At 41.2% G+C, this 26,552-nt stretch overlaps 1 protein-coding gene across 4 annotated transcripts in view; it reads right to left on the bottom strand.

Moving 5' to 3' along the window:
- Window positions 1-26,552, bottom strand: part of ARNT2 (aryl hydrocarbon receptor nuclear translocator 2) — a 98,580-nt gene that overhangs the window by 35,597 nt on the left and 36,431 nt on the right. For all 4 annotated transcript variants that reach the window (XM_027887008.1, XM_027887006.1, XM_027887010.1 and 1 more), the window contains 5 exons: window positions 25,960-26,173; window positions 23,637-23,850; window positions 6,078-6,180; window positions 4,148-4,213; window positions 3,566-3,651 (listed from right to left, as the gene is read on the bottom strand). In XM_027887008.1, the coding sequence (XP_027742809.1) occupies window positions 3,566-3,651; window positions 4,148-4,213; window positions 6,078-6,180; window positions 23,637-23,850; window positions 25,960-26,173 (683 nt within the window). The remainder of the gene's footprint in view (window positions 1-3,565; window positions 3,652-4,147; window positions 4,214-6,077; window positions 6,181-23,636; window positions 23,851-25,959; window positions 26,174-26,552) is intronic.

The following is a 26,552-nucleotide window of genomic DNA, read 5'->3' as shown; positions in this document are numbered from 1 at the left end:
AAGGCAAACTGTGGCAAAAGGGATGTGAAGGTTTAAGAAGGAGAAAGATGCTAGCTGAAGGAAATGAATAGGACATGACAGAGCCATTCACCATTAGGATTATTAGCCAAGCTGGTGCATAACAGAGAAATTAGTACTTTGAGGGCTTTGGGAATTAGTTTATTTTCAGGAACAAAATGCTGTGCTAGCTGCTGCCAGACATCAGTAAATGACACTGCTGTGTCAGATGATGAGCATCACCAGGCCAGACAGGCACTCCACCTGGGACCACGTACAGCCTTTACAGGCCCAGCACAGGTGACATCCTACCTGCTCCCACCAAAGTTGGCAGATGATGCTCATGGCAGAGCTAAAATAAATCCAGGGGAAAAAAGGTTAAAAGTGTCTGCCCTACAGACATGGAAATGTAAAATAAAATAAAGACAAATGATACGAACCTCTGTCAAAAGACTGGGGATGCCAGTCCTGAGGGAGCTCTGTGTTCCACTGCCCATGTGGATCCAGCTGTGGGCACAGAGCAAGGCAACAGGTGTGGATCTGAGCTTGGAAGGCAGCTCAGGTCCCGTGCATGGTACAGCCAACTTTAGCAGAGGCAAAAATAATTTCGGAGGGCAAAAGTCAGGGTCAGCATGACCAGGAGGTGAGCTCAGAGCCCTGAAAGGGTAGAGGGAGGGGAGACTTTTATCCTGAAGTAATTCTAAAGTCAAAGAGAGGTTTATCCTCCACAGCTAAATGAAAACGAAAAGAAAAAAGAAAACAAAAAGTGCATTTGCTAAATATTTGTTACTTTGTTTTTGAAAGTATGTTTTGTGTTGTATAATACCTATACAATGCACATGCCACACTACATGCTTTGAGAGAAAAGGATCTGAAGTTGATGTTAGAGTACCCACTTGGCAACTGAAAAATAAATGAAAATTTTCTTTTTCACAGATGAATTTTTAAACAGTGGTGATTTAGCACAAGCCCACTTATTCCCAAGAATCCAGAGACGATGCAATGGCCAGGGCTTGCTGCTCTCTAACTTATTTGAACAAATGTAATTTTATTACAGGGTAGAAAAGCTTAACAAATTCCATTACTGCTGCAGTTATTTCACTTGCTTTGCAGATTATACACACCAGAATTGCCACAGGAAAAGAGAAGAAAGCAGTATGTTGCCACTTATTTACCTAAAAATATAGGGGAAAAATTCAGCCCATGGATATTACCATCCAACTCTGAAAGTCAATGGATGCATGAAAATCACCAGCACAAAGTAGGGAAGACTGGGAAGGCAAATAAACACTCATGAAAAAGGCCCCAATTTTCAACACTATGTGCCCTGAAGAAGGCACTCAGTCATGACTAATATGAGTAAAAATTTGGATGGCAACATAAAAGACCACTGAAATTCCACACAAGGCCATCAAAATCGAAAACATCCCTCAGGATCGTGCTATAGTTTGGAGATATTAACACTGTGGAGGAGCACTGGGATATCATAAGGGAGCACCATGTGACTTTGAGGAGTGGAGTAACAGAAATGGGACGAAATCCAACATTACTAAATGCATAAGCATGCACTTGGGGACTAATAACAGTCATAAGCTACAGCAACAGAAACGGGATGGAACTTGGTATTACTAATTGAAACATCCCACAGTTCAAAGCAAGAAGATCTGCAGCTGACAACTGAGGAAAAGGCAGGCTGGTACACATATCAGGTGGCTGAGGATGCCAGCAGGATGCACCACAGAAAAGAGAAGGATGCTGTATCATACACTGCCAGTCAAGACAGGAAATACTGTTTGCATTATACACCACTACAACCTTCTCTGAAACAAGAGTGTATAGTGCCAGTGATCTGCATTTTGGGATATGAAAACACAAACAAGTGCAGAGAAAAGTCAAAAGGATAAAGAGAATGCATTGTGAGAGTAGAAGTGGGTTGGATTATCTGTGCTAAGTCCAGGCTGACAGGATATGATCTCCTTCTGGAAATGCACCAGAACACTGGAGAGAGACAGAGACACAAGGCAGGAAAACTCCCACTTGACCTTCAGTGAAATAAAAACTTCCCATAAAATAATGAAGACTGAAAATTAAAGAGGTTGTTAGGCATGGGAAAGCAGTGGGGTTTTGGAAGAGTTGGAGACAGGGAAAACATCTCACTAACGTAAACTGGAACTTACAGTGTGACTGATACCTGGCCACTGGGCACTCAAAGATCCAGAAGATCCTTTTAATCCCATACTCCTGCACTGCATACTTGCTGTCCTGCAGAAATGGTGCCTGAAGGGCACACACCACCGATGTCATAACCTACTGATGATATTAGTTCAAGCATCTGCAGCTCTGCACTAGCAACATACACCCTAAAGTGTCAGATGTCTTTAAACATCCCATAGCACGCAGCAAGTTTCTCATTCAAGCTAAGCAAGGAGTTGAGAGAAATCTTATTTGACCTGCACCTTCCTGAAGAAACACCCAGTACATCAAGGTTGAATTCAATTATGTTTGGAACTACCAATAAAAAAGTTAATTTTTTTGTGGAAGAAAACAAAACAGAAAAAACTCTGCCATTTTCAAGCACTTGACACACATAGTGCTCTCATTCTTTGGAGACAGAAGTAAAACCGAAACATTTTCACTCCTATTAAATCCCATTAGCATCAAGAGGGGGAAGTTTTCCTCTGCTTCCCAATTCTGCAGAAACCTAACAAGAAATTCACATCTGCATGCTGTTGTCTGCACCCCACCGCACAGACTTGGTACAAACCACCTCTTAGCACTCATCATCTCTGGATAAATGTAATTTATGGCTGTGGTACATGACCGCAAAAGGGCAGGACAGCTCCTGGTTTGATTCATGCCAGCAGCGCTGTCACATTGCAAACAGTCTCTTCAACATCTGCAAACGCCAAGGTCAACTAACCCCGCTCATAACCATGTCTGGATGAGCTCCTCTGTCTCTTCTCTTGGAATTTTTCAAAGGTAAATACTCCCATATGTAATACTGAGTTCCAGCAGGTAAATGTTTTTCTCTGTAGTTCAAAGCAATACGCCAAGATTTATTCCTAAGAAAACAGCCTCAAAACCAGAATTTATCACAAATACTGAACATTCTCAAGTAACACCAGCATGTGAAAACCCATGTGCCTAAACTAGAATTACACATTTTCATACACAGATGCTTGCAATTCAGTACTTAAGTGTAAAGTATTAGCTGGTGTCTTCTAGAGGTACACATGCTTTGCATCCACCTTCTTCAAATCAGAACATTTTTAATTTGGTTTATCAGGTTGAAAACTTTTGTTCCCAGTTGCTGGAATCCTGCATTACTGACAGTACCTACAGTTGCTCTGTGCCAATGAAATTGAGAAGGGTGTCACATGGAAAATGGGGATGCCTTGAGTAAATAACAACAGCTGATTTATTGTTATCAAGAGCTTCTCAAGACAAGATTTAACTGGTAATCCCCCCTAAAATTCACCCTGTTTTTCTAGAAGCAAAGAAACCCAAGCCAGGTTTTCAGCTGTCACTGACAGTGTGTTGCACGACACCTTCAATGAGAGACACTCACCTGCTGGTGGCCACGCCTTGATATAGCCAGTGCAATGGACAACAGCATACTGTGCTTCTCCTTCTTTCACTGGGCCAAGGCCATTCCTAAGTGAACAAGAAACACAAAAATATCATGTTGATTGACATGCAGAATAGCTTTGTGCTTTTAAACTATGACAGCCAATGACTTGTATTATTATTAGTAGTAAATACTTACTGATGTTTATAAGTTATGCTGGAAACAACCAAGTGTCAACCTAGAGTTCTGTGCACTGTCAGCTCTGTTACTTTGGTATTCAAGCTTTACCTGTTTTGCACAATATTTCTCCAAGAAAGATACTGAACCTTAATTCAGAGATGGAGCTGGTTAAGATAAAAGAATTTGAGTGACGTGCAAAAAGATTTTGTTTGCAAAAAGGTCCAGTGACTCCCCCACAGCCGAATTTAGTGGCGAGTTCCCTCCCCAGCCCCAGGGCTGTTTTACACCGTGTGCTAACGCAGGTGTTTATCCAGGTAGCACTCCTGGAGTGAGCATGAGCACTCCCATTTGCCACTGAGCTGATGGCAACTAATTGGTTTGTGGCAAAATAAATAATAGTACCTGTATCTTTTTCTCATGGTGGTTATTCTGTTCAGAGGTAAGTGATCCAGAGGAGCATTTCCGCACCTAAAAGTAGATTAACAGTTTACAGGACTCAAAAATGAGTGCTACAAATACTCACAATGAAAATGCACTTTCTCTATTTCAGAAAAACAGAAGAGACTAGAAAAAGATTCCCTTCTCCACTACCCCAACCTAAAAACTAATTGAAATTGATATTCCAAGAGTGGCTAAAGAATAGACACTCTCCAAAATATCATAAAACCAGGGTGAAAACTGGAGAAGAACATAAGTCAGGACACCAAATATCCACATAAACCAATCTGAGTTTTCCAGTAGCTCCCCTGGACAGAGCATTTTGACTGCCATACCCCAGCTCCAATGTCAATAGACATTAAACTAATGTTTGCAAGATCAAAATATGTACACTGTCAAGAAACGTTAACACTTATTCATGTGTATTTTATGATATTTCTAACCATGCCTACCTGTATAATTTCAACAATCCATTTGAAGCTGAGTAAATAGTTTGAAGGGTAAATGCAGTTCATTTTCAATGGGAAAAGGAATAATAACAGTGAAAGAAAGAATCACAAGGAAAGTTCAAACTATTTGAGGCCCATTCTTCCCAGAAGGTTTTTTTTTTAATTCCCCCCATCCCCCCCCCTTTTTTTTTTCTTCTCAGTCATTGCCAAGGAGAAGGAATGAACAATTAAAATAAGATTTAGGATTACAAAACAATGGGGCTACTGGCACGTGTAAAATCACTCTGGTGCACTGGAGTTTATAGAATCAGAGTGCTAAGAAATAACTGCAATGCGAATTGGTGTTTTGAAAGCCGGGGAACAACTGCAAACAGGACATTAGGCCTGGTGTTCTGTGTACAAAAATGTCCTCCTACCACCATCAGTGTGTGCAGCTTGGAGGAAGAAAAAGAAAAGAAAAGTTCCCTGTGCTGCTCTTCCAAGCTGAATTTCTTTCCTCCCAGTCATAAGGGAAAGGTGCTCTAGGTGCTCTATCTGTGGTCTGATCTTGCAAGTATAGACTGTATAAACACCTTTCAATGGCACCCAAGAGCCATACATTCAGCCTCCTCACATGACAAAGCAAATTCACCACAAAACCAAAGTACACATATCTGTACTTTAATATGTCAAATATTTTGCTTTGTGCTTTTCACTCTGTGATGAATTTTGCAGTTGCTGTTTTCAGCACATATATTGCATTTAGGCTGCAGATGCAATTATGTACTTTCCCTTCTTAACCACACAGACGGAAATTTATTGCAATAGCAACAGGCATTTTAGCCTGCTAGCACCTAAAACAACAGGAGTGCTCATGAGCCCCAATGAAAAGCACTAGGCAGGCAAGTATCTTTAAAGAAGCCCAAGCATTGAAGGAGAGGTTGGAAAATTGCAGATTAAAAAGCCTCTAACAATTACTCATTTATCAAGTATCAGCCAGCTGACATCTGGTAATTCATACCAGGCTTAGGTTAATTCCTACATAGCTGGCAAGTTTGCAACTGAATTCCTGTTTATCTTTAAAATTCTTTTAATATTATTGGTTTGCTGAAAAAATACACAGAGTTGGGCTTTCATTACTCTTGCGAAAGCTTTGCTCCTAAAGGATTGATTCAAACAACTTAACTGGAAGAGACAATGGTTAACAATCCAGGGGTTAAGTGGTCATGAAGTTCTCTGGAAAAAGCACCCCACACTGATAAGAATAACTACAACACACAAACATGGTGCTGTTTTGCCATCAATTGTAAAGGAAGACAGGTTCCAGTTTTCCTCCAGTTCCAAAAGCAAGCATTCTAGAAATGCTTCATGGGAGTGTGTCATTACAGCTTTAGCTTTTAACCAAGGTCTGAAGTCTAATCTGAGGCAGGACTGGAACCATCATGGAATCCAAAGTAAATGCATACCTCATCCTGCAAATAAAAGAGCGCCTGGATCCCATGCACATTCTCATCGAGGACTGCTGACCCTCTTTCTTTACTGTTCCAGTCTTCAAGTCCAGGATTCGTCCTAGAAATGCCAGGGAGAGCAACTGGTGTTCAGTGCATAAATTTAATTCCATTTACTAGAAACTAAGATAACAAGTAGTTCATAAGCTGAATGCCATTAGCCCAGTTAGGGGAAAAAAGTACCAACAAAAATTCTTGATCCTGGTCTCAGAGGGGAGGATCAGTTATGTGCTGGCTTCACTAACGATTTCAGCAAGGCTGACTCTGAGTCACAACAGTGATGGCTCTTCTCTTGGTTGGCCCAAGACCAACTTCCAAGGCAGAGTCAAATGTCTGGAGGCAGACAAGACAATGACAGCAGGCATAGCTTTTGACTTGATCTGCTCCACTCTTTACCACAACTGTGGATAAAGCAACTTGTGCCATTCCCCTGACAGCTGCTCCCTTTCCCTGTGCTTGTGCCTATCCAGAATGCTCCCACCACAGCAGCACCTCACACAGCCAGAGCTGTTGTGATGGTGAGAAGCACATTTCTTCTGGATAATGAGACATATCACTTGTGGTGGGGCCCTTTCATAGGTGATAAAAACCTGACAAGTCAGAGTATTTTTGAAGATAATTTTCAGCTGGACCGGGTAGAGGATCTGACTCACCAAACAGAAACACGAATCTACGCAAGGTCCATGTCCAGACCCTGCTGACTACAAACCTCAGAATCACACACCAGGGGCACAGCACTCAAAAGTGCAGACATCTACCAAGTCATCAAGAGGGACCACTGAGCTGGCACCCCTGTTGTAGGTTTGGGGAAGTCTTTATTAAAAAGCAGGGGTAGAAAGGGGGTAACAGATTAATTTTTTCACTCAAAACAGAAGGCAGTGGCTACTACAGATAGGTTCAGATCAGTGACTGCAGGGTACTAGTTGTCACCTAGAATCCTCTGTTTATCACAGAAGATCTAACAGAATGGACTCTTGCATCTACAGCTCAGTTGATAACAGGTATGTATAACAGATGAGTATAAAATCTTGCACAGACTAGAAATGAATCACTGGCTCAGGTCCATGGTGCTTCAAGGCTGGAGGCAGCCATGGAAGTGACAGCGAGCAAGAGAAATGCAGTGGAACAGCTGCTGGGCAACTAAATAACAACCACCAGTGCTGATGACATCAGGCCATGAGCAAACCAACATGCTTAAGGTGGGTATCTTTCAATAACAAACTATATAAGCCTAAGTCTTTACTGTGATATAACCAGTCAAGTTTACAGCAATACCATACTCTGTCTGTACTGAAGAAATCATGCAGAATACATTCAGTCTCCTCACCAGACTGACTTAAAAGTCTCTGTCCAAAAATTAAGTTATGAAATAATCCTACTGCCAAACACCAATTTCAGAATTACTTTACCCTTAAATATTTACTTCCCTCCATGAAGGAGAATAAAATCATTACACAATAGTTTAAAGATAAATGTTTTAGATAAGGAACTAGGAAGCAGCATTTTACTCTTAAAGTATGCTCCAGATAACTCTTTCTGGAGGAAAGCCATCCTTGGCAACAGGTCATTTGGTGTATCCCCAAGGTGTATTTCGGATGATTAAGAAGTTAACAAGCTTGGGAACAATTTCTAAAGATGCTTCAATTCAGAGCACTGGGCTATATATCAATACTGGTCTGTGATTCAGGTGTGAGATGGGAAGAAATCATACCACCCTATTTCCCAGCTCAGTTACGCTGACCCATGATTTAGGATGGATCTGAAGTTCAAACATGCTTCCTTTCCCTGCATTGGAGTCTGTCTCTCTGTCTTATTTTCTATAGCCAAAGCCACAGTCTATTTCCCCATTCCCTCAAAAATCACACAGTTTAGAAAAATAAAGTATCATCAGGCAGAAGGGATTCACAAATGAGGGCCATACATGACAAAGCAAATGAAGACAGTATACATGTACAGGACCCAGTGGCTGTCCATGTAAGCATGCCAGTCAAATCAAATCATTAAAAGCATTTTTCTCTTTGGAAATGATAACTTTGTCATACACATAAATAAAAGTTGTTTTCTGTGAACTTTTTTTTTTCCATTCCAGTATAAATTCTTGAAGAGACACTAATATTAATCAAAAAGCAGTGACAGTAAATGTAACTCAAGCAGCTAATAAGAATTTCTCTGGTTTTATCATCCAAGAACATCTATTAAAAAAAAACAAAAACAAAAAGGATACTTCACAATTACGTGGCCACTAAGTCTAGAATTGCTGACACATGTTCCTTTGGCATGTGTGGAACCCCCAACAATGAAATACAGAGTTTTTAAACATAGTTTTTTGTTTGGCAGCGTCTTAGAAATATGTACCAGATAACAAATAGAAGTCCAAATTTTGCCCTGACTTACAAAATCACTGCAGGGGGTATTTGGGAAGATGAGTCAGAGAAATGTTTGGTGCACAGATATTATGACAAAGCTCTCTCAGCAGCTTGTTCCAATAGTCCATCGTGCATGTGTTAACCTTGCAGAGCTCTAACAATAGACTGCAGATTTTGACAAAGAACAAGCAGTTTGTGTCTCATTTCATACTAGAAACTTATGATCAAATTGTACCAAAAAGAGAATTATAGATCAATAGACTAAGTGAAGCAAAATGGCATAAATTGCATCTCGGTGTCACGCAGTTCAAGGAGGTGGCATGTTCTGATGATAGCTCTGTCACAGAACCATAAAATATTCTTATCTCTGTGTTCCTGCATCCTCCATGATAAATGCTCATTTAAGTTTCTCCACAGGACGCACATGAAATGCATCTGACGTTAAAGTTGCACGTATTTTTTTTTATTTCTTCTTCTAGTTCCTTCAGTAGAAGAGTTTAACATCCCAGTGCCACCACCAGCTGGATCCCTTATGAGCTTCCCCATAAACTGGTAATTGCATGTAGTTCATTTTCATGTTAAACTTTTCTCCTCTCCAGCTCCAGACACAACCCTGGGAGCAGAAGCACTGCTGTGACTGACACTGCTGTCTTATTGCCACTTACAGCAGCTGCACAACTTGGAGGAAACCAGATTTGCTCTGCTGCGAAGGAGAAAGCAAACAATGAGCTTATTAGAACTAGCACGTAAATCTCTACAGTTGGTCTGGGTATAATTGATAATTTGTTGAAATCTCCCCACTACAGTCCCCATCCAGAAGGCAGTGTTGCTTCAACCTGTAATAAACCAGTTGTCCTCAGAGCAGGAACCTGCTGTGTGACCCAGGAACCTGATGTCAGCTGTCGTGACAGGAAAGGGCTGTCAGAGGGGACCACAGAGGTGAGGACAATGAGCAAGTGACTCATTATTTGGGTAGAATTAGAGAAGTCATATAAAACTCTTCCCCCTAAAGAGGTAAGTTGGTAACAGATTCAAGGAATGAGGATACATGCCAGAAACATTCCTTGCAGGGTGTTTTCAAAGATGCTGTAAAATTGATCTCAGGATGATCAGGGGGACAAATGTTCATACTGGCACCGATATGCCCCTTGCGTGTGCAAACAGCGACCGGATTATGCACAAACCTTCCCCTTTTGGACCTCCAGTTGCTACTGTCAATGTCCAAACACGTTTTCTGTGCTTGCAATGTTTGAGATGAACCTAAGCCAAGGATTGGCCCGGGCCTACTGAAATTCATGGGGTTTCAAATCTGGGAGTTTGGCTCGAATCCACTTTTACACAATAGCACCAGCCTGTTAGAAAATTTGTTCCTCCATGTTTATGCACCGCATGCTAAGGTTTATAGCCTGGTAATCAAACACAGTCTGTTCTTTGTTACTTTTTTCATTTCTTTCTCTTTTTTTTTTTTGGTGGATTCAAAACTCCCATAAACTTCAACACCTAATTCCACCACAAATGCTTTCTCTGCTGGAGTTCTAGTTCTAAGAATCCCTTCAGTCAGTAACTAGAAGGAAGGGTTGCCACATAACGACATTCCTTCTGCAGAAATTTCAGTGCAAGTTGAAATGACTGCCTCTAAAAACAGGCATATGGTGCTCACATCCAGTTTGTAGCATGGAAACACCCATCTTACAGAGATGGGAAGAAATTTGCTTTGGCCTCGTGCGCAAAAATACTATTGGCAAAGCACGAGATACAATTTTCCATTTCCCTCTAATTCAAAAGTACATGGACTGCTGTCCTTCACAGAATCTTGGACCTGATAAGGAAACAGTCTGAATATGGAGTCTCACCTTGCCCTCAATATCTTCAGCAACCCAGCAAATTCCACTCTCTAGATGATAATGTCTTGTCTTACAAAGAACAAGTTAGATATTTCATAATTATTCTCAGCCACCGGATTGTCCACATATTTCTTTCCAGGCAAAATAAAATAAAGGATAAACTAAGTTTGGTTTGGACAAGATAACAAAAGATGACTTTGTGCTCATCAAAAATACTCCACAGGCTGCTCAAGGAAGACAAACAGAACACAGGAATACTGCACCCAAAAATCCTTATGAAAACTAAGAACATCTTTATCTTACTATAAAACCGGAAAAAGCACGACAGAGATGCAGGAAAACAAGAAGAAATAATTAAAAATTAAAACAAAGCAATGGTCAAGGTACTGTTGCTTCTGAACGCAGCTCCAAATGCAAGCTCACCCTCAAACTGAAGGGTCAGACAACAAAGGACTTCTATGGGGATGCTCTATTAGTACATTAAGTCTTTATAAATTAGTGGCAAAGATCAGCTGAAAGATGACTGTTCTCAACTAAAACAGTTTGTAGAGAATCAAGATACAGGTCACTGCTTGGGACAAACAATCAAGTTCAAGAAAACAAGGTGAAACTCTCTTTAAGCTTTCATTTATTAGTTTACACCTTTGCACTGTCTACAGCTGAACATTCAGCTTTACACTGACTGAGGTGCTCAGCTGACAGAGTCCCTCTTGAAAGCAACAAAGACATTATGAATACCTGAAGAAAATGTCTTCAATAAGATTAAATAGCCTAAATGTGACCAATTTATACTAAATTACTCTTGATAAGCTTATGACAGAGGAATTATTCTCCATTAATCCAACAATTAAAACAAAATAAAAATTTTTACAAATGTACAGCCTTACAGCTGCAAGGGATACAATTATATCTCATGTTCAACGCAGCTCAGCAAGTGCTTTAAGCTCTATTAAGTTTAATAAATATACATCCACCCTGTGGATCCCAATATTAAAAAGTTATAGATGATAAGAACACATTAAGAATCACAATTGCAACGCAAACAACTTTCAGGAACACACATTTACATAAACTAGAAGAAGCTCACAATATACAAGTAGGACAATATACGCATTAAAAAAACCACAAAACACCAGAAGAACCATGGACAGTCTGTCTTTCAGCATTCTGGGGTTTATTATTTACACAAAGGTAACGCTCATAAATGCAAAGACCTATCTACCATGCCCATACACATATTAGAGTACACAGTCTCTGTCCTGAAAGCCCAACTCCTTGCCCTACAAATAAGGTATTTACTGTAGGGTTGGTGAGACTCAGAGCAACTGTCAGAGCTCACAAATAGGCTGCAGGCCATCCAAGTATCCTCTGCAAACAGAAAAACACAGCATCCCTTCAGCATCACAACACCACACACTGGAACTACGTGGAGTGAATCCACCAAACAATACAATACTAATAAAACTGTACCAATAAAAAGTGCATGTCTCTGCCCCCTCATTGGAAAGAAAACAAACACATGAGGAATAGAAATAGCCTGAACACTCAAAACAACAGATGAGCTTAAGACCATCCTAACTTAAAATTACAGACTAAGGGTAGAACCACATTATTGGCACCAGTTACCCTGTGCACCTACAATCAGCACTGATTTCATAGCGTGACTCTCTTGCTCACATCAAGGTTACAGTGCAGATCCCACAGGCAATGCCCACCCAAAACCTGTTGTTTATTTTAACACCACTCCTTCATATTTGCTGATTAGTTAATGGTCTTTTAAATCTTTGACAAAAATGACACCAATTCTTGAACATTTAAAACACATTGAAAGGCCATGAAGAACGCACAATTCTTGAAACTAAGAGCCTGATGAGGTTGTTTTCCCTGAACAAATTTGCTAACTCGTGATGCTCATCTCATTCCCAAACAAGCCCAGCGTGCAGACACTGGCACTCCCCACACACCCCTTCCCCAGCACCAGACACAGCAGCACCACGTGGGACTGTGGCCAGGGATTGGGATGATGCAGAGCAGATGGGCTTGGAACAGGCAGCAGGCTCTGCTCCTTCTTACTCTGGATTTCTGTACATACAGTTTTAATTCACATGTGGAAAGGGTCTGTTCTCCAGACTGTCTTCCCTGTGGTGCAGGAGCTCCTGGGTTCCACCTGGAAGGTGTCTGGTAGCACAAGTCACCCCTTACTGGTATCACAGCCTTTACAGACCATAATGACAACTCCAATCCCTGGTTTATGGGAAAGTCAGGACATGGCACAGGGTGAGGAGAGAGGGATGAAAACAACAGTGGACATGTTCCTATTGTGTGGAGATGGTTGATGCAATTTAAATCTTTCCTGATATTAAAATCATGATCTTATCAGATCTTTCAAGGCCAGTAGGACTTTGAGGGAGGTAGCACTGAAGATGGGAATAAGGTCTTCCCATGTACACTTCCCCCTTTTTCTTCCCAGCTGGTCTCACCGTGAAGAAAGGATGGACCTATCAACACTGGATTGAACCCTCCCAGCCTGCTGCACAGCAAGATAACATTTATACCTCCCTCCTCTGCAATACAGGGTTTTGTGTCCTGGCCCAACTTCTCCAGAAGAATGAAACCACGGGGACATTGGTATACTAATATTCCTTGAGAATACAGTACAACTGTAAAATCAGTCATCTTCACACAGCCTGGAACAACATCAGGGACCACACAGGACTTCCCAGCTGTCGTTATACTGCACACACACCAACCAAGAAGCTTGCAGGATAGCGGGGATAAAACGTAGTTGCTCTTGCTCCAAAGCAGACAGTGCCTTCCACCCAAAGATTATGAGACTGCCCAGGCTGGGGCTTCCCTGCTCTCATGTGCTTGTTTTGTCCTTCAGCAGGAGGCAGCACCATAGCCCCACCCCCCTGCACATACCACTACACTGTGAAGCACTGCTAGTACACTCATAAATAGATATATCAGTATACAAAACAAATAACTGGCTATGGGCACTTATTTGCTGTTGGCAAACATTACAGCAACTTTCAGAGGACTTCTACACTTTCAGCTGTATTTGAAAGATGAGGACACTGAAGCCCCAAGGAATGATTTCTCCTGTTTGTGGTCAGTCAGCAGCAGAGGTGCAGCTACAAACAGGGTCCAAGCTCATAAGTTCCAGATTAGATAAAAGGAAGAAATTCTTCATTATGAGGGTGGTGAAATACTGGCACAGGTTGTCCCGTCCTGGGGCAGACATCCCATCCCTGGAAGTGTTCAAGGCCAGAGCTGGATGGGTCTTTGAGCAACCTGGTCTAGTGGAAGATGTTTCTGCCCACGGCAAGGGGGTTGGAACTAAATGATCCTTAAGGTCTTTCCAACCAAAACTATTCCATGATTACAAATATAAACCATCAAAGCTCAGTCTCCTCACTAGTCTAGCTTCTCAGGGGGATTATTTGAACCTCTCTAAATATGTTAAGGTTTACATCATCTAATTGCAAAAGGCGTTGTATAAGCATTAGAGTCAAGTTATGACATTCTTACAATAGAATGAAGAGTTGATCCAGTCAACAGCAAAGTTAAAAAAAAATAAAAGAAGTAGTAATGCAATTGAAATGCAGCTATTTTTAAATATCTGTCTATCCCCTACTTACCAACTGGAGACACTGACCCACAAAGGGGGAATTGAAAAGCTTTCTCACCCCCTCTTGTTTTTCAATAAGAAACCCCTCATGTTACACATCTGTTTGTTCAATACAACTTGTTATTATAAAAGCTCACAAGGCCAAAAGGTCTCTGCTGTGCCTGCCTTCATGTTTGCCTAACCAGCCTGCATCATGTCATTCTCCACAGTGTTGGGCAAATATGCATCATTTTAATTAAATTAAAAAGGAAACTATGTGCTCTTTTGAGCCTTGCTATTGAGTTAATTTTAAGGGACTATCTGAAGGGATAGTGTTACAGATCACATGCATGCCGATGGACCTGGAAAAACTGGACATGAAAATGCCAGCAAATAATTCAAAGCATATGTTGAAAGTTATAACACCAAAAAAAAAAAACCAACCAAAAAACAAATCGGTAAAACATTTTAAGAACTAAATGTATTTTGAATTCTTGAGAATGGTTACCTTATGTATGGGAAGCACTCTGTGTACTAATTAAAATAGTTTATAGAGGCCCAAACAGATGTATAAGCTCTCCCTAGACATAAACACACAGCATCTATCTCTGTTTCCCTACCTGTAAAATGGGGCAATGATCCTTTCTTTATTCATCTTCATACAGTTCATTTAAACCTTATCATCAGCAGCTTTATTGTTCTGTAGGTTCATACAAGCCCTAAATCAGCCACACTCTGATCTTTGCGGGTACGTTCAGGCTCAGTCCCCAAACAAACACACGTGACAAAGCTCGTGGTTCAATGAGCTGGGCAGCACTTCTGTTACAAATATCATATCAGATGTCTTTGAAGGAAAGACTGAGCTGGAGAAAACTATCATACAAAGGCCTGCCAGTTATCCAAGATACAAATGGCTCCTCAAAAGACAGTCAGACTTTCTGTAACTAGAAAAAGGATGTAAAACCCCAGGAACTCCCAAGCACCATCAGCAGATACTCCCAGGACAGCACTGCTATCCAAAATAACACTGAAATACGTAATTGAGTCTTTTGCCATTCACAGCTGCATAATAAATCAATATATAAAGGTTGTAAGTAGCTTTTAAATTAACCTATTTGTTTCACTTGAATGCTCAGTAGGAAGCTTTACTGAAAAAACCCTCTGCCAAAAAAGCTTCAGCTCCTGGTATTCCGTATTATTTGTACTTCATTATCAAACTCAAATAACTGGGATTTATGCTTTATTAGTAAATACTACTATTGTCTTGTTCTGAAATTTGGCTATGGCGGCACACCACGGAATAGTCTATTAGAGGAAATAAAAAATGACCACAAGATGACTTGGTAAGATGTTTTGCTGCGGACAGAATGAAATTTAAACACATGAGAGGGAAAAACGGAGGAGAAAAAGGCCTGAGGATGTTGTCTGGTTGTTTTTATAGGCTACTTCTTCAGTTCAATTAAAGTAATTTTTGTGAGGCAAAACGTTATTGTAAGTTTTAACTTTCTTTCCGAAGACTCAAGACGCTTAGAAGTCACATGCAAAAGTCTCCACACTATGAAAATACAAAGAAGAGTGTTTGATGACATAAGTTCAGATCTAAGGCACTACAGTAAAACAGATCAAACCACAGAAAGCCGCCAGTGGGCCATATTCCCACTCCAGTTATGTGCTGCCACACAGGAGGCTTTTCCCCTCCCTGCAGCTCCGTGCAGGGTACCCGTGAGGAGCGAGGGCTGTGGCCTCAACAGGCTGGTGGAAGGCCAGGGAAGGATCAAAGACTGTGGAATTCCTGCCTCTGCTGTCCCAGTATTATGAAACAGCTGAACCTCAGGTGAGGATGGAGAGATGACAGCAGCACGGGGTAGAACAATTATTCCCCTTTTGAAGCAAGCGGGTGGAATACTACCACGCACCCCTCCTCCCTGTGCCTCCCCAGCGTGCTGCTACAACTCATCACGTAATAATAAAATGTTTTAGTGCATCGTATTAACTTCACTGAGGCAACACAACATTCAAATGAGGGTAAAGGAAAAGCTCATGCTCCACAGGGCAGATGTTAAGGCTAACACTGCACCCTCCCAGCATCTGTGGAGTTGCCATCAAAGAACAGAAACACCTGACATTTACAGAGGGTTGCAAGCAGGGCCAGTGCCAAAACTTTCCAAGAGGGGCACTCTTGGACTGCTTTGTTGCCAATGTGTTAACCAAAGAAGTTGGTCAGGTATTTGTAAAACACTGGTATTTTTCAAAGGGGGGGGGGGGAAATATCACCAACTTCACATATCTCATCGTGTTTAACTAAACACAACGCAGGTTGAATAAATATTGAACATTAAAAAACATGTTCCCACCACCCCTGAAACCCAGCAACTGAAAATGATCCAGTCCAACATCTGTGATAACAGACCAAAGTACGTGGCAGTTTCCAAGTGAGAAACGGAAGGTGAAAACTGAAAGAAACAGCAACCGCAAAACCCACTTGCACATGCATGTCCAAACACCTGAAAATTCACCCTAAAAGCATTCCCTAATGCTAATCAGGTGTAATAAGTTTGCCTCAGAGTACTAGGCTAAAACTGCTTCCTTATTTTGGTAAAAGCATGTACTGGCCTCTTTAAACTACCACTATAATTACCAAAGTAATTTCAAAAAAATGCAACTTATTATCACTGGTTTTCCTTCCAGTACTTTCCACCCAAATGGAATGTGTCAGCAGCAGGGATACCACTGGGTCACTGTGTTTGTGTAGGAGTTGCTTTTTGAACTGTTTTATACATAGCTGGCTTCTCCCAACATTTGGGATTTTTTTTTTCCCCTCCAGAAACAGTCCTAGAGACCAAAGGAAAACAAAATTCTCTTGGAATGTTTGAGAGATTAAATGTGCCACACTTTAAAAATATGACCATTTGAAAGTACCGATTTTTTGACAGCAGACTGAGCTTTTCTTATTTCTGTGTAATTGTCTAGTGCATGACAGGGCAGGGATGGCACTCTAAGATGCTGTACAGGTTCCCTGTTTCCTGCTCCTAAGTACTTACTGCACTAATTCATTTCCATGCAAACAGAATGGGGATTGAGGAAGCAGAACATTAATTTCCTCCATTCTACGTGTAAGAAACCTGTCAGGTGAACAGACTATAAAGCTGAAAATCCACAAACTCCTATGCTTGGCACTGCCCAAGTTCAAAGGCCATAGCGGCTGGCACTGTGACCTTCCTGCTATGGGAACAAACAGTCCACAAAAATGTGGGCAGGTTTTTTGCTTTGGAACAATGGCAGAGCAATGGGCTGGTGTGCGTGGAAAGTCTCACCTCTGAAACATCCTCTTCACTCTCCGCAATGCCAGTGGGACCACATAACTTTACTGAAAAACAGGTATCACATGATGATCTGGTAGCTGTCAACAACAAGCCAAATCTCTTCCAAGATTTCACACTTGATGAAAAGATGCCTTGCCAAAACTGGCTTCTTCTACAGTAAAAACAGACCGAAACTTGAAATACTCTGTTCACAATCACTCATATATATTCTATACATGGCAGTATGTTTCAAGAATTGTGCCCTCTTTTTTTTCAGGGCAACTACAGTGTTGAAGCTTCTGTTTTCCAAAATCTCTGTTCCCTTCCACTGCAGGTGCAATAATCCTGGCACAGCTGCCTCCAGCCTCCACCCTCCTAAGGAATAAAGTGGGGGTCGTGTGGGTACGTGTGTGTGGGTGGGTGGAAAATCCCATAAAATACTGAGTCAAGTCTCAGGCAGCTCTGCAGAGACATAAAAGAATTCAGGACATCTCATATCATGTCTATGGAAACTTTCTCTCCTCCCCATCCTGCCAGCTTTGCTGGATGTTGTTTACTGGATGCCTGCTCATCTTCATCCTACAGGTTGTGATGCTTCACGGACATTCCGTGAACAGAGCTGATGAGGAACCATTGTTTTATCCTGGGATATAAAGCACAAGTAGCTATTAATCTCTCCATAAACAAAATACTATAAAACTCATTCTCTACCTGCCCAGAAGGCAACTGTCTTTCTGCGTCAGTCATCCTGTGCTAAGATGTTAAAATCGAAAATACTGAGATCTGGTTTTAATTCTCTGTTCTCTTACTTCCTAAGCTGCTGGGCTGGGCACGTTTCAGAGACAGATGGTTCTTTAGGGTTCATGTACTTAAAAGAGCTCAGAGACAGAAGTAAAAAAAATAATAAAGAAATCAAGTGCTGTCAGTTGAAACAGCCCTTTACACGCAGAGTACCTTTCTGATGCATAAACCCCTGATAAATGTGCTCTTCAGAACCAAAGGCTGGAGAACAAAGTCCCAAAGGAGCTTTATGACAGCTCCTTGTTTTGTTGACTGTCTCAGCAAGGACACAATTCTCCAAAAAAAGGGTTTGTTGTGAGTTTTTTTCTTTTTTTTTTTTTCTTTTTCAAGGACTGTTAAGAGCTCTGGGTAGAAAAGCATCAATCTTTGACAAGTATCCTAATGCCTACAAAAGACACAGGGAAGACAGAGCTTCTGACAATATATTATTGGTATAAAATTTCTGGCACAAAAGCCTACAATACACTTTTTTACCATTTTTTAAAAAAATAAACAGGCTGATCCAATTTTTAAGTGGATGTGCGGAAGCTAATAATGTAGTTTGTTAATATAGTGCAGGAGTCACTTCATTAATAGTTTTGATAATATGTTACTTTTCCATTAGACATGAGTGTTACTGTTACTGATGATGACACTTAAGGCATGACAGAATTACATTTGCCTGGGCAGAGTTTCTGGTTATGCCTCAAGTCAGTCTTTGAATTTCTTCTGAGAATTTTACATGTGAAGCCAAATAGGAGTCTCATCCAGCTCTTCTCTGCATCAGCTGGAGTTCTAAATAATTCATGGAGAGTCAGAGTTCAAATCACATTTGCATTCACTTGGCTGGCTGCCAATATGAGAACCACCCCCTCTCTTCTAAGAAAGATCATGCAGAAATCAGAGTTGGAAAACTGACACGGAAGTATAAGGCAGCTCACAGCATGAAAATCATGTGCCAATTTTCAGGAAGAGTATCTGTTGTAGAGAGAAGTTATCCCTAATCTTTTCTTTCATATGGTTATTTACCATTTGCTGAGCACTTCCCACCTGTTCAGTGCTGTGGAAAGCTCTACTTTGCTTTGCCACTGGTCTCTGGCACTGCATTCTTTCAAGTTGAACACCATTTTTCTCATTTTTACAGACAATTTGACTCTGTCTACAACATCTGCATTTTGTGGCTGTGTCTACAAACTGCTTGGTAACAGAGCTTTGCAGTTGGACAGAAAACTGCATGTGGTGAAATCATCACTGCAAGACCACACATTATTTGAAGGTTCTGCAAGACAGGTTCCCCAATCCAAATCTCTGCTTGTATAACATGGAGTGATGTTTCCATAACATACGCAAACCACAGCAAATTGTCACAAAATGCTCTTTTCTTCTCAAGAGGTACCTATCAGCTCAGCTTTTTCTACGGTCAGTCACCATTTCCATCATAAAGTTCTAAGTCTTTACACTTATAACACATGGCAATAAAAGATCATGCCAAGACTAAACTTGGCATGCAAGTTCTGTCCAGAAGTAACCTCAATTAGGCTTTCTCAGCTAGCAAGTGAAGTGACTTAGTCATTTTTAAATCACTTGAAAATGAAAGCTGTAAAAGTTCTAATTCTAATAATTTTCTTGCAGTCACGGGTCCACACTTTCATCACCCTTCAACTGTTCAGCTGAAGCAGTTTGCAAGGACACCTTCTGAACCCCAATGTCCTGAGGAGGCTTTGTGCCACGCATATGCTGCTCCCTGCCTTGCCCTAGCACAGAGACTGAGGCTGAAGGAAGATGTTACAGTTGGATTTCTACGTGCAGTCCTGCCTGGAGCTCAGAACTGAAGATAACCTCAGAGTGGAAGAGATAACAAACTTGTGTGTTTCCCATTTGCACCACTGGAGATGACTGGTGCAGGAACAGGGATCTCACAGCCTTGACAAGCACATCTCAGACATATCACGGAATCACTTGGGAGTATTTCCAGGCTACCATACAGAGCTGTCTATATTTATCACTCTACTCTTTCATGAACTGCTTATGGAGGATTAGATTCATAAAAATCAGTCTTGCAAAGTGCTCTGGAACACTGTATTTTAACAGAAGGACAGTCTACTACAATACTTGCTCAGGCATTTTTATACAAGTAAACGTAGCAGAGGAATTCTTCAAAAGTGTTTTTTTTCTCTGCACTTCAGTCTAAGTTCTATCTGTTCTCTGCACCATTAGAGATTTGCAGTCTGCAACTGTTTAGAGGCTCCCGCTTGCACTGGGACTGAGCCTGCATCTGAACCCAACATCCACCAAGTTCCATCAGCGCATCATAAGGGCAAAGAGGTCTTTGCTAATGCATCCTCCTGTGGGATCTAATCTTCATCCATATGTGAAGTGATTTGTTTTGCCATCTGCATATTTCCAAGAACAAAGAGGAAAAATAAATTATCACTTCGCATATCTGCCCCATTCTGATTAATCAGGCACATGACGCATGTAAAGACTTTTTGGGAATACTTTTTGTTGCTGTCAAGCTTCAGCTGCTCTCTTTTCTAGAGCATTTCAAACCTTGCATACACTTCACAGTTCAGCTTTCCTGCTGCTACAATGTGTTAGCAATTAACGTACAACAAACAAGCAGACAATTGTTCCATTTCCAGGGAATAAAATCTCCGAGGGCATAAAATTAAACAGAAACTATGCATCCTTCCCCATATCCTAAGAGTTTAAAAAAGAGCAAGCAATTAACTCCCAAACACACTAGGTGGTTGAGGCCATAGTTAAACTGCAATCTGATATAAATTTTTATGCCTCCTGAAGTCCTGTCTTCTCCTTATTCTTAACTATTCACTTCCTGCTTCTCCTTGGTGTCAGCACTCTCCAGAGTTCAAGAGCCCCATGGTAAGGTGGGCCAGAGAGCTGTCTCTACCAAAACCAAGGGTTTTTAGCTTAGTTTAGCTTTCAGCTGGGCCAGCCCCTTGATGTGACTCACTGTAGTACCACATAAATGCCAAGGGAGAGGGTGAGGTGAGGTGAGGATTGCATAAGCTCTGTGACTGCCAAAGAAATGCTCATGTGAGCACAGCCCCAGTCCCAGTCTTCCTCCTGGGGGCAGAAATGTGAGTAGGAGCTTGCTTTCTCCACAGGCTTGTTTTCTGTCGCTCCCCTTTGGCAGTGGCAGCCTCCCAAATCCTCAGGGTCTGGAGCAGCTTCTCTGGGTAGCAGGACTGCTGAGAGATGCTGGGAAAATCCCAGCAATACAGCACTAATGATCAGCACTTGTAGCAAGACAAATATAACCAAAGGACACTGCTCCAATCTGCTGCAAGGCAAGTGAAGTTTCTCCTTTGTCAAGATGCTGTCACTGCTTCCCCAGACCAAGAGCTGAAGGAGAAGGTTATAGGGTTGAGAAAATGGACCCTGAGAAGATGAGGAAGAAAGCAAAATTAAAAATTATAACATATTGTTACACTTTCATTTGAAAATCTTTTCCCTAAGCAGATCCTGTCCTCCACAGCCAGGGGTCACTAAAAGATGAGGATTTTCCTGCTGCCTGAAGTGAATTTCACTAGGAAAAATGTCAAACGCAGCTGACTGGCTAGTGGTTTCCATCTCTTTCAAACTCTACACTGCCCTTTGTTCTGCACGAAACATGACTTTGGAAAGCCCAGGGAAACTTGGGGGCTGCCCAAACAGTTTAATAAACACTGACTTAAAGGAAGTGCATTTGCCCAGTTGACTTCTTTTAAAATGTCGCCAAGGCACACATTATTTCGGGTCGCTGCCATACTTCAGTTAATACCTGCTGCAAAAAAGCTACTCTCAGTACGATCTGTGTGATGGGAAGAAACATGTAACTGGCTGAATGCACCCTAGAACCACCTCTGTCCCAGAAAGGAGCAAGAGTGAAGTGCTGAGTGTTGTTTATAAACAAACTGAGGCTGGACTGACAGCTCTTCCAGAAGACTGCTTCTCTTACTTAATGGTACCTTACGGAGTCAAGGAAACACAAGTTTAATATAATAAATGCAGAGCTTTCTGTTTATCTATATGCTCCACAGACCAACAGAACTACTAGTATGCTTGGTGTACTTCACCAGCCACATCTTTAAAATAAAACTACTCAAAAAGTTGAGCAGGCAACTCACACTGGGACAACATTCAACTGTCCATGTACACCAGATTTACAGGTCTCCCGTGTCAATCTGACAACTCTGAAAGATTCAGGCAGGGAAAAGATTTAGCTCTATAAATACTATTGATCTCTTTCCACTGGCTACAGATGAATTCAGTGTAAAAGAAAAGCACATAGCTAAGACTGGAAAAATACAGAGTTGGGTTTTCAGAAGTTCTCTGCATCTGTCTAGTCCTGCTCTAGTTTGAGCAGGTTAAGTCCCATAACTGAGCACTTTTGGAAGTCAAAACATGACTTCACTGAGGCTTCTTGGAGCAAGACGGTACGTACACTAAGATGTATTACAGCCTACAGAATAAAAACAGTGGTTGTGCTCCTTTGCAAGCCTCGTGGCATGAAACTCAGCTGTTTTGCCCTGCACAGGTTCCCCTAACTGTTCACTTGGTTTTGATCCATCTGGATTTTCATCGAAGAATTTTGCTTTGAGCTTACAATGTGAATACATGAAAGTTCTGCCAAAACCACATCACATTCAAACCACAGGAAATCATGAATTTGGCACGGCTTTGACATGGAAGCTGTAAACAGTGTGCAGGTTCACTTAAAAGTGGATCACTGTTCTTTGAGTTATGAAACACAACAAAACTTCCAGCAAACCAGGTCAGAATTCTTAACTACTAAAGCAAAAAGAAAATATATGACTTTTGCATGGATCAGGATTTTATTAAATATTATCCCCTAGATTTTTTTCCTTTAGTTATAAACATAATATGTGAATAATAAAAAGAGAAGTTGGGTTCCCTCCTTTCCAAGTTTGAATTAAACTAGGATTTAGCTAATTCTCATAGCTATAACATACACATATCCTATTAAAAAGGAGGTAGTTTCCTACTGGCAGCTTTGAGCATGAATAATTGTAAAAGTCAGAGTTATAGTGGGTATATGAATATGGTTTAGTTTTATGTGCAACATGATAGGTAATCAACTTACTGGTAAGTTACATGACTGCTATAGGAGTAAGCCTCCTGTTCAAAATCCACTACATTTTCAGTTGCCAAATGTTGGATTTTTTTCCCCGGGATTCCAGTTAGCAAACCACAAGGAATGTTCACAAAAATGGAAAAGTCTAAAGTATGATTTTCGATTTCAAATCAAACATTGCCCTAAAAAAACATGTATTTGTAAAGAAGTCACAAGATCATTGAGGATAAAATGAAAACAGCCCAGACATCCAGACCAAGCCTGAGAACAATCCAGATTCCAAGCCAGAAGTTTGAATGCAGAGCTGTGTGAAGATGGTTTGACTGAAGACAAACAAACAGGGAGCAAAATATAGTCATGCAAAAGAAGATTTATATTACTGCACTGCCTGCAAGAAAACATCTTAATCTTGCTGAATTTCATTTTTTACCAGGCTTTTAAACCAGGCATTCTGAATGTCAGGAAAAACTCTGCAGGGATCCATAATGCACAGAACCATACATCAGACATATCTGACCTGTCATGGAGTTTTCAGAGGTACACAGTTGTTCTCGCAGCTTTTCCACATCGTCTGGGTGAACCTGCTCGTACAAAGTGCTGCCAAACCACTCAGACTGCGGTTGGTTCAGCACGGGAGTCACAGAATCTGATACGTAGATCACTCTCCCCGTCTCAGCTGCAACTACAAACAGGAACCCATCTGCAGCCTCCAGGATAAGATGTTTCAGTTCCTTCCAAAGAAAGGATTTGATTAGAATGCCAGCAAGAAAAGGGAATTAAATAAAACATCTGTCCCTGTCAAAGAACATTGTTTTCTTGCGATCTTATTAGCTGATCAAAACCTAATGAAGACAGAAATTTGCACTGTAGTACTGAGGTGAAAGCACAACCAAACTTGCAGCAAGGCATAAACTGCCGATCTTAATAACAAACAACACTATGTTTTCCTTTATTGCCTTTCATCTGGCGATCATCTGGTGTACTTTGGGAAAATCAAGCAAGTAATACTCACTGCATATTGCATGATAGGCATCTAACATTATTTATTTTTAAAAAAAGATATTTTGGAGTACAAACAGAGGAAATGAACAGCTCTAACTCACATAGCAGATTCATTCCTTAATTACATGTCCTGAATTATTTAATTGGAAAGAAACCAACAAGACTTTCTAGTTTGGTTTCCCCTGGCCCTTCTCAGGATGGGCTCTGTTTGTAAATTAAACAGTCACTGGATAAAAGAAAAAGTGTAATGGGAACAAAGAAGGAATCCCCAACCTCCTCCTCCATTAGGGAGCCTGAGCTATTGTACAAGAGGTTGTATCACTTCTTGCTTTTGTTTTCCAGCCTGTGCATATTAAGCCTCAGAGATTCAAAGGGTCTAAAGCAACCCTGTCTTTGTCCTTTTCTTCACATGGTCCCCTACTCATCATCCTGGGTGATTCTGTCCTGAGACACCCGCACATCCACCAGAGATGCAGCACCCAGAGCCCTGACCCCACCTGGAGGACTGGAAGGGAGACTGTAGGCCTTGAGACAGGTACTTCTGTCCCTCACTTTCAGACACTGGCTTTAGACACCCAATACCTTGAACTGCACGTGCAAACAGCTGTTTGGGTAATCACCCAAAAATACTACCTTTGCTTAACAGAGTTTGAAAACCTCCCACAGGAAAGGATGACAACTACCACTCCCAACTCCTGGAAGATAAGCCTTTGGTGGCTCCAGTGACCATATATACTGCATTATATAATCCAATATAAATACTGCATCTGGAACTCAGAGAGCTCTGGACAACAGGAATCTCATTCCAAGTGAGACAGCTCAGCAGGGCTAGTTTGCAAGTGGTAGATATTTGCTCACAAGGTGAGGATCAAAAGCTGGTGAACTCTACTAAGAAATGGATAACTCATCTCAAGGAATACTTAACAAAGTGTAAACTTCTGCTGCTTTATTACAGAGAAAGAACATCAATCCTGAACCTAAACAGAACCTAAACAGAAAACCTCACTGCACAGCTGGGCGTGCTGTGCAGAGGATAATATGACCAGCTTTGCATATGTTATTAATAAAGATGGAAATGAACTCAGTCATTCTGCAAGATTTAAAAAAAAAAAAAAAAAAACAACAAAGAAACTGCAATGAGAAGCGACTAGGGGGTGCCACCAACAGCCAGTGGAATGGCACAGTCCCTCCAGAAACACGCTTCAGGAAAGCCAGAATAAGTGGAGATGCGAGCACTGAGAGGTCAGTAGCAGCTGTGGTCTCTCTCATAGAAAGAAGCATTGCCTCTGGCCACAACTTACACGTGTAAGTGCTTAAATCCTTTCAGCCCACAAAAATGCACATTACACTCATAGGACTTCAAAAACAATGGGGGTGGCAGGAATTTCAAATGCACTCGGTTAAACACAGTTTTCCTTCAAGCACTGGGTGCATCTCTTTTCTTCCATCAAAAATGTAACCAAGGACTAGCTCAGTACAGCCAGTACAAATGGGATTTCATCTCTGCCCAGTTCAGCTGCTGGGAATTTCACTATTAAGGCTAAACAATGTTTTTAACCTTCTTCTAACACCCAGAGGGACAGGAAGGTCTTTCCAGACTCATTTTTTACTTATTTTAGAGAATCTTTGTTAGTATGGGAAGAACTCAGACCTGAAGGTGAATATTTCTTTCCGAGAGGTAGCAAGTGCCTTGTTTTTCAGACAGACCTCAATGGTGAGAATGCCAATTTGCTTCTTCAAAGAGGAAGATCTGTCATAGTGTTAAGATCAAGTCCAAGCAGTCACAAAAAATTGACAGTATTCACACCAGAGAAAACAGACAATCCTTGAAATTCTACCTGTTCTGTAAGAAACGAAGGCTTGTAAGCTCCATCAGTGGATTTGTTTCCAGTGCCTCTCATTGATTTCATGTGTGAAACGGCCATCCGAAGAATTGTCAGCTTGTCAGGCTTGCGAGCCAAGGCGCTACAGGTGGGTACCATGTCAGACAGCTCAGTGATGTACTGGGTCATCTTATTCCTCCTGCGCCTCTCGATTTCACTATGATTCTCCCTGAACATTTAAAGAAACACCAAACCAACAGAAAGGAGACATGAGCAGTGTAAGAATTCAAATTGGAGGAAACGAATCGTGATACTTTGCACTTCTTTCGCTGTTTGCACCCCAGGAGAGCAAAACCCTTTACAAAGCAAACCACTATTATCCCTCCAGTTTACAGACAGAAAATCCAGGCCACAGACAGACAAATATGATTTGTCCCTAGCTGTGAAAAGAACCCATATTTCTAGTTATTGGCTTGTGACCTCAATCTCTTAACCAGCTTAATCTCCTTTGGCTTAAGGACAAAAATGAAGTAGAAAGATATGAGGAACTGACATCTGTCAACTCCAGCCAAACTCCCAAATTTGCTGAGATGCATCTTGCAGCTTCC

This window comes from Empidonax traillii, unplaced genomic scaffold (assembly GCF_003031625.1).
Source record: "Empidonax traillii isolate 1590-97213 ecotype Southwest subspecies unplaced genomic scaffold, ASM303162v1 scaffold201:size1909950, whole genome shotgun sequence".
Taxonomy (NCBI): Eukaryota; Metazoa; Chordata; class Aves; order Passeriformes; family Tyrannidae; genus Empidonax; species Empidonax traillii.
This window is presented reverse-complemented; position numbering and strand designations above follow the sequence as displayed.